Raw genomic sequence first — 15,087 nt, 5'->3', positions numbered from 1 at the left:
TATTTGGCCAGTTTAGGTCACGTGATAGATCAGTCAGTTTAGGTCGCGTGACTTAGACTAACCTTACCCTAAACCTAACCCTAACCTTACTCTGACCACCATAACCCTAAACCTAACCTTACTCTGACCACCATAACCCTAAACCTAACCTTACTCTGACCACCATAACTCTAAACATAACCCTAACCTTACTCTGACCACCATAACCCTAAACCTAACCTTACTCTGACCACCATAACCATAACCTTACTCTGACCACCATAACCCTAAACCTAACCTTACTCTGACCACCATAACCCTAAACCTAACCTTACTCTGACCACCATAACCCTAAACCTAACCCTAACCTTACTCTGACCACCATAACCATAACCTTACTCTGACCACCATAACCCTAAACCTAACCTTACTCTGACCACCATAACCCTAAACCTAACCTTACTCTGACCACCACAACCCTAAACCTAACCCTAAAAATTGTGGCGATGTTGGGTTATAACTTAATCCTAACCCTAAAACGCTACGTACGTGTATTTTGGTACAAATAGACACTTTCTTTTTAATAATTACAAATTATATATATATTGCATTATGGTGAACATGTCAGTTTTTTTCGTGGGGGGGGGGGGGGTGATGACACTGCTCCGCCTTGATGACGCTCGCCATCGGGAGACATTAGAACAGCCCCTGTAACCATTTACTGAGCAACAAATGTTATGTCTGCCTCTGAGCCGGAGATGTTAGCCGGAGTCAGGAGGCTGTGTGTGCCGTCAGCCAAGCCTTGATGCTCCGCTGAGGAGCTCCGCGGAGGGACAGCAGTAGCAGTGGCCCGCTAACCATCATCTGTTGATCGGATTTGAGACAATTCTAAGCGCATTATCATGATCCGCCGCGGCCACTCTCTCAGGTAGGTACTGGTAGCTTATTCACCCGATGCAGGCATGATGGAACTATTGGTATGCACCACAGATGATGATGATGATGATGATGATGATGATGATGATGATGCACAGCCTTTGCATCAACCTCGCTGTTTATTCTCTCATCCTGCTGCCATGTCTGCACCACTGGTTTGGTGGATATAGTTCAACAACCTCTGCTCACTGAATACACCACGAATAATATTAAAGCGCCCAGTCATTACATCCCCGTGTGTACCGTGTAGATACTCCATCACACAGTCACAGCAGAGCAGCTAATAAACCTCAGAGATCAGAACTCCCACTTGTTGGAGCTGGAAAACCATGTTTCCTGAGCTGACGTGTGAGGTTTTTGTCGTTTAATGTCACACACACACACACACACACACACACACACACACACACACACACACACACACACACACACACACACACACACACACACACACACACACACACACACACACACACACACACTATTCCATTGGCGCTTCTTACTCAGTATATCAGTATGTGCTTGTCGTGCCTCCACCTCATCTTATGTTTTGGCTAAAAATGCTAATTCCAGCCATCTTCATCACCTGCTTTCCAACATCCTTAAACCTTATGGTTGTTGGAATTACAGCTAACATGCTTTGTCCAATACCTCCTCTATAATAATAATAATAGCCACAGTCAGTGGTAGTGCTATATGTTTAGTACACACATTCGTGCACCGTCTAGAACCCTTTTTCAACTTTGGCCTAATCCCATCAATTCTGGCCATTCTCAAAGTTAACTGTCAAATTTTAAAGCTGCAGTTTGTAGATTCTACCCTCCTGAACGAAAACTTACCGGTTTTCTTCCGGAAACGCTCACAACTGCGGAGCTCTTAGCAACTTTTTTCCTTAATAGAGACGCAGCTCCCCACATACCGAGTCAGAGAAACCTCCACGTAGTCCGTTCCTCCCAAACACGTTTGTGCCTCTAAACTGTTGGTTTTTCACCTTGTTCTTCCTTTTTCCTCTTGATTTGCCATTTAACCGCTTTGCCAAAAGCCGCGATGGAGACTTCTGCTGGAATATTTGCCATGGGACTTTCCCTATTCTCAGGTCATGAACACGCATTGACTATTGACTAGCAGCCAATAGTAAAGCTAAAAACACCTCATTGGATCACCCTGTTGGTAGAAAGATCTCAGATTGGCTGAAGTCCAGTGTCGCACTCCTGTATTTCTAAAGCTCATTTACAGGGCCAGGAGAAGAAGAAGAGATTCACTGTCCACTCAGAATGCTTTAGATTACAAAATGTTCAAAGATGGTTTTGGGTTTTTGACCATATATTGCCCCCAAAAAATTACATACTGCAGCTTTAATCTCTGCTAGTTTAGCCATGTTATAAACCTTCATCTGCCCTGAAGCTTACCTCCCTTCTTCCCATCCTTTGACCATGATTGACCTTAAAGTCATCCACCTTCACTGTGTCTGAACACTGTTCCACAGGTAGTAAACCATCCTGTATCACTTTATAGATCTACAGAAGCTTATTGCATTCACAGAAAAAAAAAAAGTTAATGAGATTAAAATAAATACATTTAAAAAAAAGTACAGTTTTTCTGTATTCATAGGAAATGTTTTTTTGGTTTTTAGGAGTTAATGGGATAAAAATAAGTAAATGAAAAATGGGTCCTGTTTTTTTTGTTTTTATAGGAAGTTTTTTTTTTGGTTTTTCTGAATTGATATCATTTTTAATTTGTTGTAGATTGAGTGGAAATGCTCTTTGTGCTGCTTATTCGATAGAAAATCCCATAGATCAGCTGTGTTGAAATGTTTTATCTCCTACTTCTGCGAGATAGTTATAAGTAAGAAGTTTCTCCTTCTTTATGTCTCAATGTGTCATAATCTAATGGTATTACTGTATATTAACAAATGTCATTTCCAGTTTATGCATTGCAGCTTTTGTCATAATAGTTTCTTCAGTTTATGGCTGAACTCTCTAGACCAGTGGTTCCCAGACTTTCCACAGTCCCGTACCCCATTTAATCTGAAGCCATGTACCCCCCTACTGCTGCACATTTAAAAAAATATAATATAATGCGGGGGTTTTCAACCTTGGGGCCATGACCCCATGTGGGGTTGCCTGGAATTCAAATGGGCTCCCCTGAAATTTCTAATCATCTTTAATAATAAATTAAAAAAATACTGATTTAAATCATATTTCTAAAATGTTTTAAGTATTATACTTTTTCAAATTATAACACCACACACCAAACAATGTTAACTGTATTCTACACATTCACCTTCTCAAATATACATCTCGTTAAAATAAAATGGCGTATAAAAACATATTGTCACTGTGCACTAATCTTGGCAACAAACAAACATTATTAAAAGCTAATTCTAGGGAAAAAAAAGAAAAAAAGAGTCTCTGGAGATGCCATGAATGTGTGATATTAAAATGGGGTCATGACCCAAAAACGTACCCCACTTTGGGAACCTAGGCTCTGTAGGGATGATGCCCTACAGGTTTTAGATAGTCCAACAGGCATTCTCTTTTAATCAAATCTTCATATTACATTCAGGTTTTTAGAGATGGAAAACTAATTATACACAAAAGACTGTAGCATGAAAATATCTCAACACTGCCAAAGAAAAGTCTATTATTTGAAATGTAATTAAACCTAAAGCGGCTTCTTAATTCCTTCCATTACCTCGGACTTAAGAAAAAAATTGCTAAAATGTGTCATGGAAAACACATCATATCCAAATATAGTGCATTTGTCTGAAGATGCTCTATTACAGTGTTTCTCAAAGGGGGGTACACAATGGCACACAGGGGGTACTTGAGAGAGAGAAAGTGGAAAAGTTTCAAATGAAAGCAGTAAAAATATACGGTTTTATTATGTTTATTTTTAGTTAAAAATTATATTCATAATGATGATGAAAATGATCTTGATCAGAACATGAAGTGAAATTACAGGGGTCAGTGTTGGTCCCACACCAGGTGGGAGGTGGTCAGAAATAATAAAAACTATAGAAATAAATCTATTAATGAGACACTAAATACCGTTTCATTTCACTTATTTACAACGAGATTCTTTAAAACGTGTGTTATCACTCTTTTATTTCATTATTATGCTCTATAGGTGTTTTCATAGTATTCTGAGCTAAAAGTTGTAGTCGGACAAAGGGGGTACTTGGATTCAGAAATAAGAGAAAGGGGGTATTTGGACCAAAAACGTTTGAGAACCACTGCTCTATTACAAGTATTACTGGCACTAGGGGTGTCTCGATCCGATATTGATATCGGATATCGGATATCGGTCCAATATCAGCCAGAAAACGAATATCAGATTTTATCGGACTGCATTTAAACTCTCCGATATATATCATAATATATTCATTTGATTGTAGATTACTGTAGATATTATGTTGAATGTCAAAATGTATGTAACCAATTGGTTAATAATAAATGGGTCAGTTATTCTCATACCTACTGTTGCTGACTATTGTTCTCTGTTTGAGTAACATCACATGATCAAGCCTTTTAAAACATTCCACACTACAAAATAAGTAATAAAAGCATGTATGATTCATGCTGATATCAAATCAGATCGATATCAATATCGGGCAATAAACAAGGCTGCAATATCAGTATCGAATCGAAAGTGAAAAAATTGTATCAGGACATCCCTAACTGGTACAATATCGCAATAGAACTAGTTTGTACAACACATGTACAAGTTAATTTAAATACTCCTTTATGTCACTAGGTGGCAGTAAGTAGCACCATAAGATTCCAATGTGGCGTTTAACATTCTTTCTTTGTTGGAATATTACTGAGGCAGCATGGATGTTGGACTATTAGGGACTGTGATTGGCTCTGTGTGAATGCTAAACGTTGAGCTCCAAAAATGTAGGATAGGTAGGCTGCAAACGATGAATGGATGGATGCTGTAAGGTCTCAAAAATGTGTGTGAAATTTGATACATTGGTGGATTTACTGAAATGATTGCATGCAATGATGAAATCTATTGTCTTCTCTAATCCTAGTCCTAGAGACCTACTGCCCTGCATGATTAGCGCCAGCTGCTCCAGCTGCTTCTTCAAAGTCCAAAGCGTGATGATGAATCTGGCAGATGTAGGAAGTGTAAGCTCATGTGACAAACACAGCAGTTCATTTTCAGAACAAGTGAATTATTAAAAAGAGAGAAAGTAATGCTGCTAATTTGCTCGTGACCTAATACTATCATTTTTTAAGCAGCAGTAGCTGCAGCTGATATTTATGTTAAAGCCAAACTGAAATCATTAAATATGCTCATTGTGTCATTATATCCTCTCAGCGTGCGACTCCTGGGAGGATGGTGTTCAACAGGCTGAAGATGTGTCATGTTTAACAGCGTTCAACGTAAAGTGACGTCTCACTGGCAGATTTACGTCTAAAGATCTCCTTTGAGCGCAGCTGTTTGCTCCTTCCTATCACTTCTACCCACAGTTTCCTCCCCCAGTGTTTGCCATGGAGACACGTTTGGTGTCCAGTCTGATTTAACCTAAGCCGTCAGCTTCTGTTTTTCTTAGCTGCTTTGAGTCCCAATCTGCTTACCAACAAGTGTCACGTCCTGCATGTTTACAGCTTGGTTTTATAAACCTACGGAGATGTATGAACGTCTCCATCACTAATCTACAACCAATCAAACAATCTGCTCATCCACTTTCCATTTGCTCATTGTGCAACTCTTCATGTTTGTTTTGAATCCGGGTCCACATAGGTAGCACTATCACTTTTAATCACTAGCTTTATACACGGCCTTGGCAGGAGCTGCTTAGCTCCTCGGGCTGGTCACGCACCATATGTTTGGCCTGGTCGAGTTAGAGCCAGTCACAGTTGCCCTCTCCGCCCTCCATCCTCTACCATTCTAAACCGTTTCACCGGCTTACGCTGGCTTTAGCATCTGTGCAGTAAATTTAGGGCATAGCTGTCTGTCCGGTGGTTTAAAACCAGAAAACCAAGCTGTGCTGTTTAGTTGTGCTGTTTGGCTATGCTGTGACAGTATCTCTGTATCTCCATCATGAGGCTAAAGAGTAGAGAAAGGAGAGAGATGGGGCATGACGAGGAGGTAGGAGGAGGATTTTGTTCAAGTTTACTAAGAAGGAAAAAAAACAAATTTATGCTTCTGGAAACTGATTCCTGGACTGACGGACATATTGGAAGCTACACCCTAAACCCAATCCAGAAATATGTATGATTGTATACTGAAACTGGCAAAGAGGACTGTCTTTTAATAGGACTTTGTGCTTGTGTGAAAACCTATAAAGGGGAACATTGTGCTGTTTGGCGCCAACGATTAGTAACTATTATTTAGGAATTTTTTAAAGCGTGACAGTGCGGTATTCTGCAATTCATTATTTTCTTCTTTTAAATTATTTCTTTTAATCTGCACATATTTCTGAATCCTCTAAATCAAAATATTACATCCTTATTTGAAATGATTTATTGTTGTTTGACACATTTGATTTATTGTTTATTCTTTATCCCAAGTCCTTCTTCTTCTTCTTCTTCTTCTTCTAACTGTAAACCATTTAATAGGATTTCGATGCAATTTTATTGTAAAAAGAAATGACAAATAATGATAATAATCATCATCATCATAATAAAAGCTTTCATGATTAACTCTGATTACTAAACCTTGTCAAATGTGTCAAATATACTCTTGGTTTTATTGAGGGAAGTTGTTCTGTAATAAAAAGCTTGTACTATTTTTTTCTCTGCATTACAGTTAAAATGACGTACTCTTTTTAAACAGTTTTTCTCTTCTTGCAGGTAAAATTCGAGGAAAGTGAAATGATTCCAAAGTCAGGGAAATCTCCTGCCGACTCACGGAAAAGTGTGGGCATCTATGAGTTTGCAGCTCTTGCCAGATCCTCCCTAAATGGTGATGACCTTTGTTTGTCTCTACCTCTGTTCCCTGACTCTATTAGTCTGTTATCTAGCACACCGCCATCCTGATTATACACCGTTTTGGGTCCAGGTATTTCCCAGGCAGTGAGGGACCATGTGACCAAGCCCACCTCCCTGGCTCAGGGCCGGGTCGCTCACCTTATAGAGTGGAAAGGGTGGCCCAAACCCACCGGCCCCTCAGCAGCCACCCAGTCTCAGTTCAGCTCTTACTGCCACCTGTCTGAGGGGGAGAAGGAGGCTCGGTTTGCTGCAGGTACTTCCTTTTGTTGTGACCTTTGATTCAAAGCCAGTGTGGCTAATTCTGACACAGACATGTGCAGCATGACTGGTGTTGTCTATAAGCCACTTGTGCGCTCATGTGCATCCTCTTACTTGGCTCAGCTTAACTCCAGCATCATCTCCTGGCCTACTCCCACCTTCTGTCCCCCAGCTAATCCTCTGCTGATGCTCCTGTGTGTCAGCGGTTGGCCCCGCCCACCTCACTGTCTCTTTGGTGACGGCTTGCCTTGGCAGCAGATGGCAGCCTATTAGACACCGAAACACTTCACTGTCCAGCATAGAGCGGCTGCTGTTGTTTGACTGTGACTCATCATCTCTGGTGCTGTTGGTTTGATTAAGAGAGGAAACAGGAGGGAGCAACGTGTGGATAATAAAAGAGTCCATAGTTTGTAACACATGCCAGCTGATCCATGGCAAACATAAATGTTGTTTCACTGGTTAGAGAGTAACAGATTACTCAGAATTTAATCTATTCATTCATTTTCTATTGCAGTGGTTCTCAAACAAAAAGTACCCCCTTTCTCTTGTTTCTGAATCCATGTACCCCCTTTGTCCAACTACAACATTTTGCTCAGAATACTATGAAAAAAAAACATAACTAACATAACATAACAATGAAATGAACGAGTGATAACACACATTTTATAGAATCCCACTGTAAATAAGTACAGTAGAAAGAAACAGTATTTAGTGCATAGTTTTTCAACCTAGGGGTTGTGACTCCATGTGGGGTCGGCTAGAATTCAAATGGGGTGGCCCGAAATGTCTAGTAATTAGTAATAGAGTTTTCTCAGTCGCTTTGGTGCTTTTCTCACATCACTATTACCATTTGCACAGCAGTTAGTACATTTCTCAAAACAATTAGTACAAACTGCAAAACCTAGTAGATAACCTGCAAAAGCACGTCACTTACTCAAAATGAAGAGTCCATTCCTCCAAATAAAGTATTCATGTCAATGAAAATGCCAGTGTTATCAAAATGAGAAATCTTATGAACAAGATAGTCAAATGGCTTTGTCATGTTTTCATTATAACACTTTATTCTCTCAGTGTTTTCCAATGCAAATAAAGGTCATAACTCGGTGACACTACCTGAAAAAGCTCAAGACAGTAGCACTATACACTACTTTGTTGCACATTGCGGTAGTTAGAAGAGTAAGTGAGCAGAAGACACTGAATACGTACGTTTCACATTTTTACTGTGTATGATCTTTGTAATAAGAAAAATACACTATAGTCACTTATTTAGAACAAACATAAAAAACACCCTTTTGGTAAAGCTGTGCACAAATGTGAACAACATAACTACATATTGTAACTGAACATAGGTAAATCATTCTGATTTTCATCTACATCACAATGGATATCATCCCTTGTTCAATTTAGGAGACGTTTCCATGAAAAAATGACTAAGAAATGTTTAAAATTTGCTTGGTAGAATTTGATAACTAGTTCAACAATTTTGTATGTAATGTCTCAAACAATGAAATGAAAACGATTAGTTTTATTGGGAACGACTGTTCAGCATCCATAAGTATAGTTTATTTTGACTAACATGACATAAGCAAATGATAATGTTATAAAACAGCAGAGAATTGTATGAAAGCAACTGATACGTGTCCAAAAGCATTTGTAATTTGTTCAGAGGAAGGATAAATTGCTACTATGATGAGCACAAATGACTAAATGTTGTGGAGGTTGAACTAATAGTTATGAGAATTTTCATTCTAATCTGAGAAAAGCACCAAAGTGACTCAGAAAAACTGTAATAATTTAAAAAAATGGACTAAAAGCATATTTTTAATCTTTTTAATTATTATTCTTTTTCAAATTAAAACATCATACACAATATTAAACAACTGTATTCTAATATATACTTTCTCAACAAAAAATGTAGTTGAAATACAGTGTTGCATCTTGTCACTTTGTACACTAATCCTGTCCACTAATCTGTATTTGCACCACAGAATAACAAACACTTATAGGTAGAAAAGACAAAGTGTCTGGGGTCACCAGAAGTCTGTCACATCAAAATGGGGCCACAGCTCAAAAAGGTTGAGAACCACTGATTTAGTGCCTCCTGAATGGATTTATTTCTATAGTTTTTATCGTTTTCCTCTCTTACCTGGTGTGGGACCAACACTGACCATATTTTCAATTCATTTTATAATCAAAAGATCAGTTTCAGCATCAATATGATAATTATTATTTTAACTAAAAAGAAACGTAATGTTTTTGTTTGTCAATTATCCAGTTTCTCTCTCTGAAGCACCCCTGTAGTGCCACAGCGTATATCTAGGGGTACACGTACCCCCATTTGAACAACACTGTTCTTTTGCATGTCATGTGTTTTTCAAACCTTTTCAAAACAAAGCCCACCCAACCAATAAAGGAAAAATTCCCGGACCACCTAACTCCACAAATATCCAAAACCAATACACCTACTTACTAATTCCCCAAATTAATATACTGTATTATTATTTAATTCATGAATAATATAAAATGAAACGGCTTTGTCTCAAAATGACATTTGAGTTTAGAAGGGTTTATAATCACTGCATCTGAATCACATGCATCAGGACGAAGCACTTTTCCTGTTGACCGTCACCACACTTTCAGCCACTGATCCGTCTTAAGTTGATCACGTGAGGTGGTGTCGCATAAAAGCAGAAAAGTAAAACGATCACCCTCGTAGTCGACACAATATGAATTCACATAGTTTTGGAATGGATTAGAAACAGTTTGAGAAACGCGTTTAATTTAAAGACATATTCGTTTCCCAACAAACTCACGGACCACGAGGAGACACTCACCACATAGGACCGCTTATTCAATTCATGCATTTATTTGCTGCTTTTAAAAATGATCAAAATGGATTCTCTTTTACTTGATAAAGATAACTTTTATTGTCAAATACCTATCTTGTCTTCAGCATACAATACTGAGTTCCACAATTAAACATTCTTATTTAAATGTATATATAAGACAGTTTCTATATAAATATACCTTTCTATCTCACCACTCAGGCCAGGGGGTGAAACATACTATATGCAATAACTCTTAACTCTTCATTATACCATGACATTTTAGACTAAGCTATGCTTTGGACTTTGTGGAAACCTATTTGTTAATCCAACATGCATCCCAGTTCAAAAAGCCTGGACCATAAAAACATGTTTTGATCAGTTTGGAATGTCCCTCGATGAGCTCACAATATCATGAAGTACCTTTGAGATAAACTGGAGTTTGAGGGCCAAGGCTTCTCGTCCAACATCAGTGCCTGACCTCATAATTGCTCTACAATATGAATGGGCACAAGTTCTCACTCCAACTTCTTATATAGAGCCGTAGAACTGCTGTTAGAGGACGTTGTCAGGACAACAAACTACATTTTATAGTATGTTTATTTCAGAACATTGTCATTACACTTTGTCTGAATGTTCTTTTGATCAGAGAAATGTTAATGTGTCAGGACATTGCTACAGTAAATAAATCTAGGTAAAGTAAATCTAGAATTATATCAGAGATGGGCAACTTCTATCAGAGCGGGGTCCAAAAAAAATGTAATAATCTGATCCGAGGGCCAGATCATAATAATAATAATAATAACAAATAATAATAACGACCAATCTGAGCATTAATACAGGAAAGAACACAGGGTTTTTTCTTTGCAGCCCTTTTGTGTGGGTTTTCTTGTTTTTTTTTGTTACTTTTTAGACATTTTGTGTGTTTTGGAATTCGTTTGGTCTATTTTCTTGTCAATATGGCAATTTATTGTTGTCTTTTTCTGTATTTTTATGGCATTTTGGGCAACTTTGTTGGCATTTTGTGTGTCTTAGAAGTCCTTTTGTATATGTTGTTGTTTTTGTGCTAATTTTGTGTTCAAGTGGTTGTTTAGTGTGTCTTTGTTATCATTTTGTGTTTAAGTGGTTGTTTAGTGTGTCTTTGTTATCATTTTGTGTTTAAGTGGTTGTTTAGTGTGTCTTTGTTATCATTTTGTGTTTAAGTGGTTGTTTAGTGTGTCTTTGTTATCATTTTGTGTACATTTGTGGACATTTTACACATACTGGTCATCTGGGAAATGTCTGCCTTAGGTGTTGCAGAGCAGTTTGCTATTGCTGAGGCTAAGCTGCGTGCCTGGGCATCAACTGATGATGATGATGAAGAGGAAGACTCCAATGATGAAGACTTCCACATCAACAAAAACACCCTGTCCACTCAGAGCTCAGGTAAACTAAATAATACAACATTTCATCTCTGCCATCATTCCTTCATTGTCACTGACTAAGTACTCCATCTTCCCATTCCATTCCCCAACATCTATCCATTCCCAGGTGTTCTGACTCTTTGCTCCTCCCCCAGACACCACCACTTCCAATCTGTGTACCGGAGCGCCACACCAGGCTGAATTTGATGGCACTGAAGCTACACCTCCCAGTTGCCTGGCCTCCACTAACAGCAGCAGCAGTCCTCAAACTTACAGTGAGCCTCATTCTTCCCAAACCAACTCCCCAACATTACCCAGCGACTACATGAGCCCTTTTCTGGAGGAGGAGGAGGAGGAGGAAGAGGAGAAGAAGAGGCTGGGTGGCCTTGAGAAGCAGCTGGTTCCTTTACAGCGCAGTGATGTCTCCATCCACAACAAGCCCGAGTGGAGGCCTCGTTGCCGCAGCAGCAGGTTTGACTCCTGCTACTCCACGTCTCACTCCGAGTCTCCTGGAGAGGAGGACGAAGAGGATGAGGAGGAGGATGGCAGTGTGTTTCAGGAGGTCCGAGTTTGGCAATGCAGCCAGAGGAGCTTCTTCTCAGACCGAGCGTCCTCTGGAGTGGCCTCGTTTGATGAGGAGGAGGAGGAGGAGGAAAGAGAAGACGTAGACGAGAAGAAGGATGAGAAAGAATACTTGATGTGATGCATGTTCATCTTTGTGTCTTAGGTCTGTGTTGATTCTGGATATGCCGCCATCATCATCTCTCCTTCTTCTCACTAAACCTCTCTCTGATCATCTCTGCTCCACATGCTGCCTTCTGTCTCTCATCTCCAGGCCTTTCACACACTGATCTCACTCCACTGTTTTGCGCAGCTGTAAACGGTAAATCTGTATTTGTCGGAGACTTTCACCTGAATGTAAAGCTGTTGTTCGAACTGCGATTTGTACATTTGGTGAGTAATGTGTTGCTATTGGTTTTCTATGGATATTTTGTAGTGCCGTTTTGTTTTTTCTGGATCATGCTTGACACTTGTCATGTGAGGTTGGGCTATGTTTGATATGGTAAGCCTCAATGTACTGCATACAGTATATAAATCTGACTTTTTAAAAAACAAAACAAAACAATCTCGATGTGTTTTCTTTCTCAGAAAATGTATAAAAAGTAAATTGAGTCAGTTCATTCTAGTATTACTGTTGCCACATTGTGTGGTTTACCAACCTTTGGGTAAAGATTTACTCCTTTTATATTTATTTTTGCTGATTTTACAAGTTATTGGGAGGGGAAGTTACTAGTGGCCATCTCCATTGGGTGGCTAAAGCATTCTTTACCTGCACACAGTTGAGTAAATAACATAATAAGCTGCTTTTGTTAGCAATTTCCAGTCAAGGGGCAGCAAAGCAAGAGATGAAGACTTCAACGCTTTCTTACGAATAAAGAGAGGATGTGCACGGCTTAATAAAGGACCAACAGCTTTTTCACACTTTTCCTCTCCACTCTAAAGGAACAGACAGGAACCAATCGAACTAAATGAAAGTGTAGAGTGATGCAGAAACGCGTGTTCTGGAGACCAATTTGTTGTAGGTCTTCATTTTTAATGCTTACCATAAGTTTCTGTTCTGGGTTTTCATCCCCCTCACTAACGCTGCACACAGGTTGAAGAGCCTGAAGCAAGTACTTGACAATGGCAACCTAAAAGTGACTTATGATGGAATCAAGATGAAAATGTATTGAATGTCAATGGCCTAATGAGACATAAAAAAAAACAACAGTGTTCATGACATGAATTCATGTTGGGTGTGGGATACATATGTATGTGTATATACGTATATATGCATATGTGTGTACCCATAAAATGAAGAGTCCGTCCTTAAGTCTGCTCTACTGTAAAGTGTCTTGAGATACCATTGGTTATGATTTGGCGCTATACAAATAAAGATTGATTGATTGATTGATTGAAGTAGTGCCTGATGGAGTAAACCAATTCTTACTGGTGTCTAATGAGAGGTCTTGTTTAACTTTTCTATTTCCCTCATAATTCTATCATATTCTTAGAGAGTTCTCCAAAAGAAAGATGTGGATGCATTAGAGCAGTGGTTCTCAACTGGGTTCAAGATTGTGGAAGAGAAATTCCACACAATAGGTATGAAGGTGAACAAAATGTCCTTGTTTAGAAGCCTACCGAAAATGGTTTGGAAAGATACATATTCAGTAGTAATGCAATAAAATTGCGGCCACCAATCATTTTTGGCCGAAAACCAAAAATGCACTTTTGGGCCATTTTGGAAACATTTTTCTTACCGAAACAAGGCGACCAAAACAGGATGTTGTGATGACGCGAGCCCACACATCAAACGCTGCGCGCTTGTCAGGAAACTGATCAACTTATTCTTTTGAGGAGAATTGAGGAGCATGAAAATATGACTTATATTTCTGTTTCACTTAGACACTGTAGTTAATTATAGTCCTCCGTCAGTGACGCGAGGTGAGAGTAGGCAAGGTAGGCAGTGCCTACCCAAGGGTAATAGATATTTAAATTCTTTGTTTCAATTATAATTATAGATGATTTATTTTTCAATTTCTGATAGCCTACAGTACCTATAAGTTTGAAAGTGTGTCAGCATTTTGTGCTTTTTATACACCAAATGATTAAACAGTGCTATTTCCTGGTACGGCAGACACTGCACAGTCTCACGCCGCTGTAAGGCAGGAGGAGGCCACGCCCCTTCCCAAAAGCACATTGTTGCTCTGCCTCTGCTCCCATAGTGTGTTTTTATATGTTTGCGCATGCGCAGTCAGTTCCCCAAGATGAAAACCATGTACGTAAAAAGGCAGCTCTCTACGCTGCCATTGGATGTAACGGTGCTATGCTAAATGCTATTAGTACATTCACGGGATAACACTACAGGCAGGATGACAACGCCAGAGACGATATAGAAACTTTTTTTTGAAGAAAAACGACAGCTTTTAAAAGATGGGAGACCAACACCTGACCTTCAGCCAAGGTAAGGTCAGAATATTGTTCTTACAGTGCATGGTACAATAGGAAGGATTGGCTTTGTGGATGCGCCTCACTGAACTGGCTGTTCTGAGTTGTTGTTGTTGGCATTTTCTCTCTGTTTCCAACACAAATAACGGATGCGCTGTCATGTCATGAGATAACTTGTTGGGAGAGTATAGAGACTGCTATTGCATAATTGTTTATGTTTCTTTAATGGTGTTTTACAATGTTGATTTTGTTAGATTAACACTTGCCAGCAGAAACATTTGGAATTGTCATTGGTGTTAACATTGGTGATCTTGATTTGCAACACCCTGCCTACCCAACCCTAGTGCTCATGGCACATCACTGCCCTACGTCAACATGGACCACACATCGGCCTGATACACGGCTAGCATCAATATCATCTGGTTTTATAGTCTGTCACAGTGTTGCCAACTTGGCGACTTTTTCTTACTGTTTTTGTCAAAAGCTACTAGCCACAAAATTGAGACGTAAGTTCATTTATAGTTCTTTTTTAACTAACTTTTCATCCTTCCCACGAGGTTATTCTTTTCCTGCAGCATCCATTACAATTACATGCAAATGGTTAATTATGCAAATTAGGCGATAACGTCATTTAGCGACTTCTAGCGCCTTTTGCGACAGCCAATAACTACCTTCCTTATCACATCTATACTCGGGGTCCGCGTTATAAAAATCATAACTTAAAATTAAAACCAGCGCGCACAAGATATGATCCAT

At 39.2% G+C, this 15,087-nt stretch overlaps 1 protein-coding gene across 1 annotated transcript; it reads left to right on the top strand.

Annotated features, from left to right (window-relative positions):
- Positions 1-635: 635 nt before the first annotated feature.
- Positions 636-12,452, top strand: fam131aa (family with sequence similarity 131 member Aa). Its single transcript, XM_028472287.1, has 5 exons — positions 636-907; positions 6,720-6,831; positions 6,928-7,110; positions 11,231-11,365; positions 11,499-12,452. The coding sequence occupies exons 2-5, from the start codon at positions 6,741-6,743 to the stop codon at positions 12,044-12,046; spliced, it is 957 nt and encodes a 318-aa protein (XP_028328088.1). The 5' UTR covers positions 636-907; positions 6,720-6,740; the 3' UTR covers positions 12,047-12,452.
- The last annotated feature ends 2,635 nt before the right edge of the window (positions 12,453-15,087 follow it).

Source organism: Gouania willdenowi, chromosome 17 (genome assembly GCF_900634775.1).
Source record: "Gouania willdenowi chromosome 17, fGouWil2.1, whole genome shotgun sequence".
In the NCBI taxonomy this organism is placed as follows: domain Eukaryota; kingdom Metazoa; phylum Chordata; class Actinopteri; order Blenniiformes; family Gobiesocidae; genus Gouania; species Gouania willdenowi.
The sequence above is the reverse complement of the archived record's forward strand: the minus strand, read 5'-3'. Positions and strand labels throughout refer to the sequence as shown.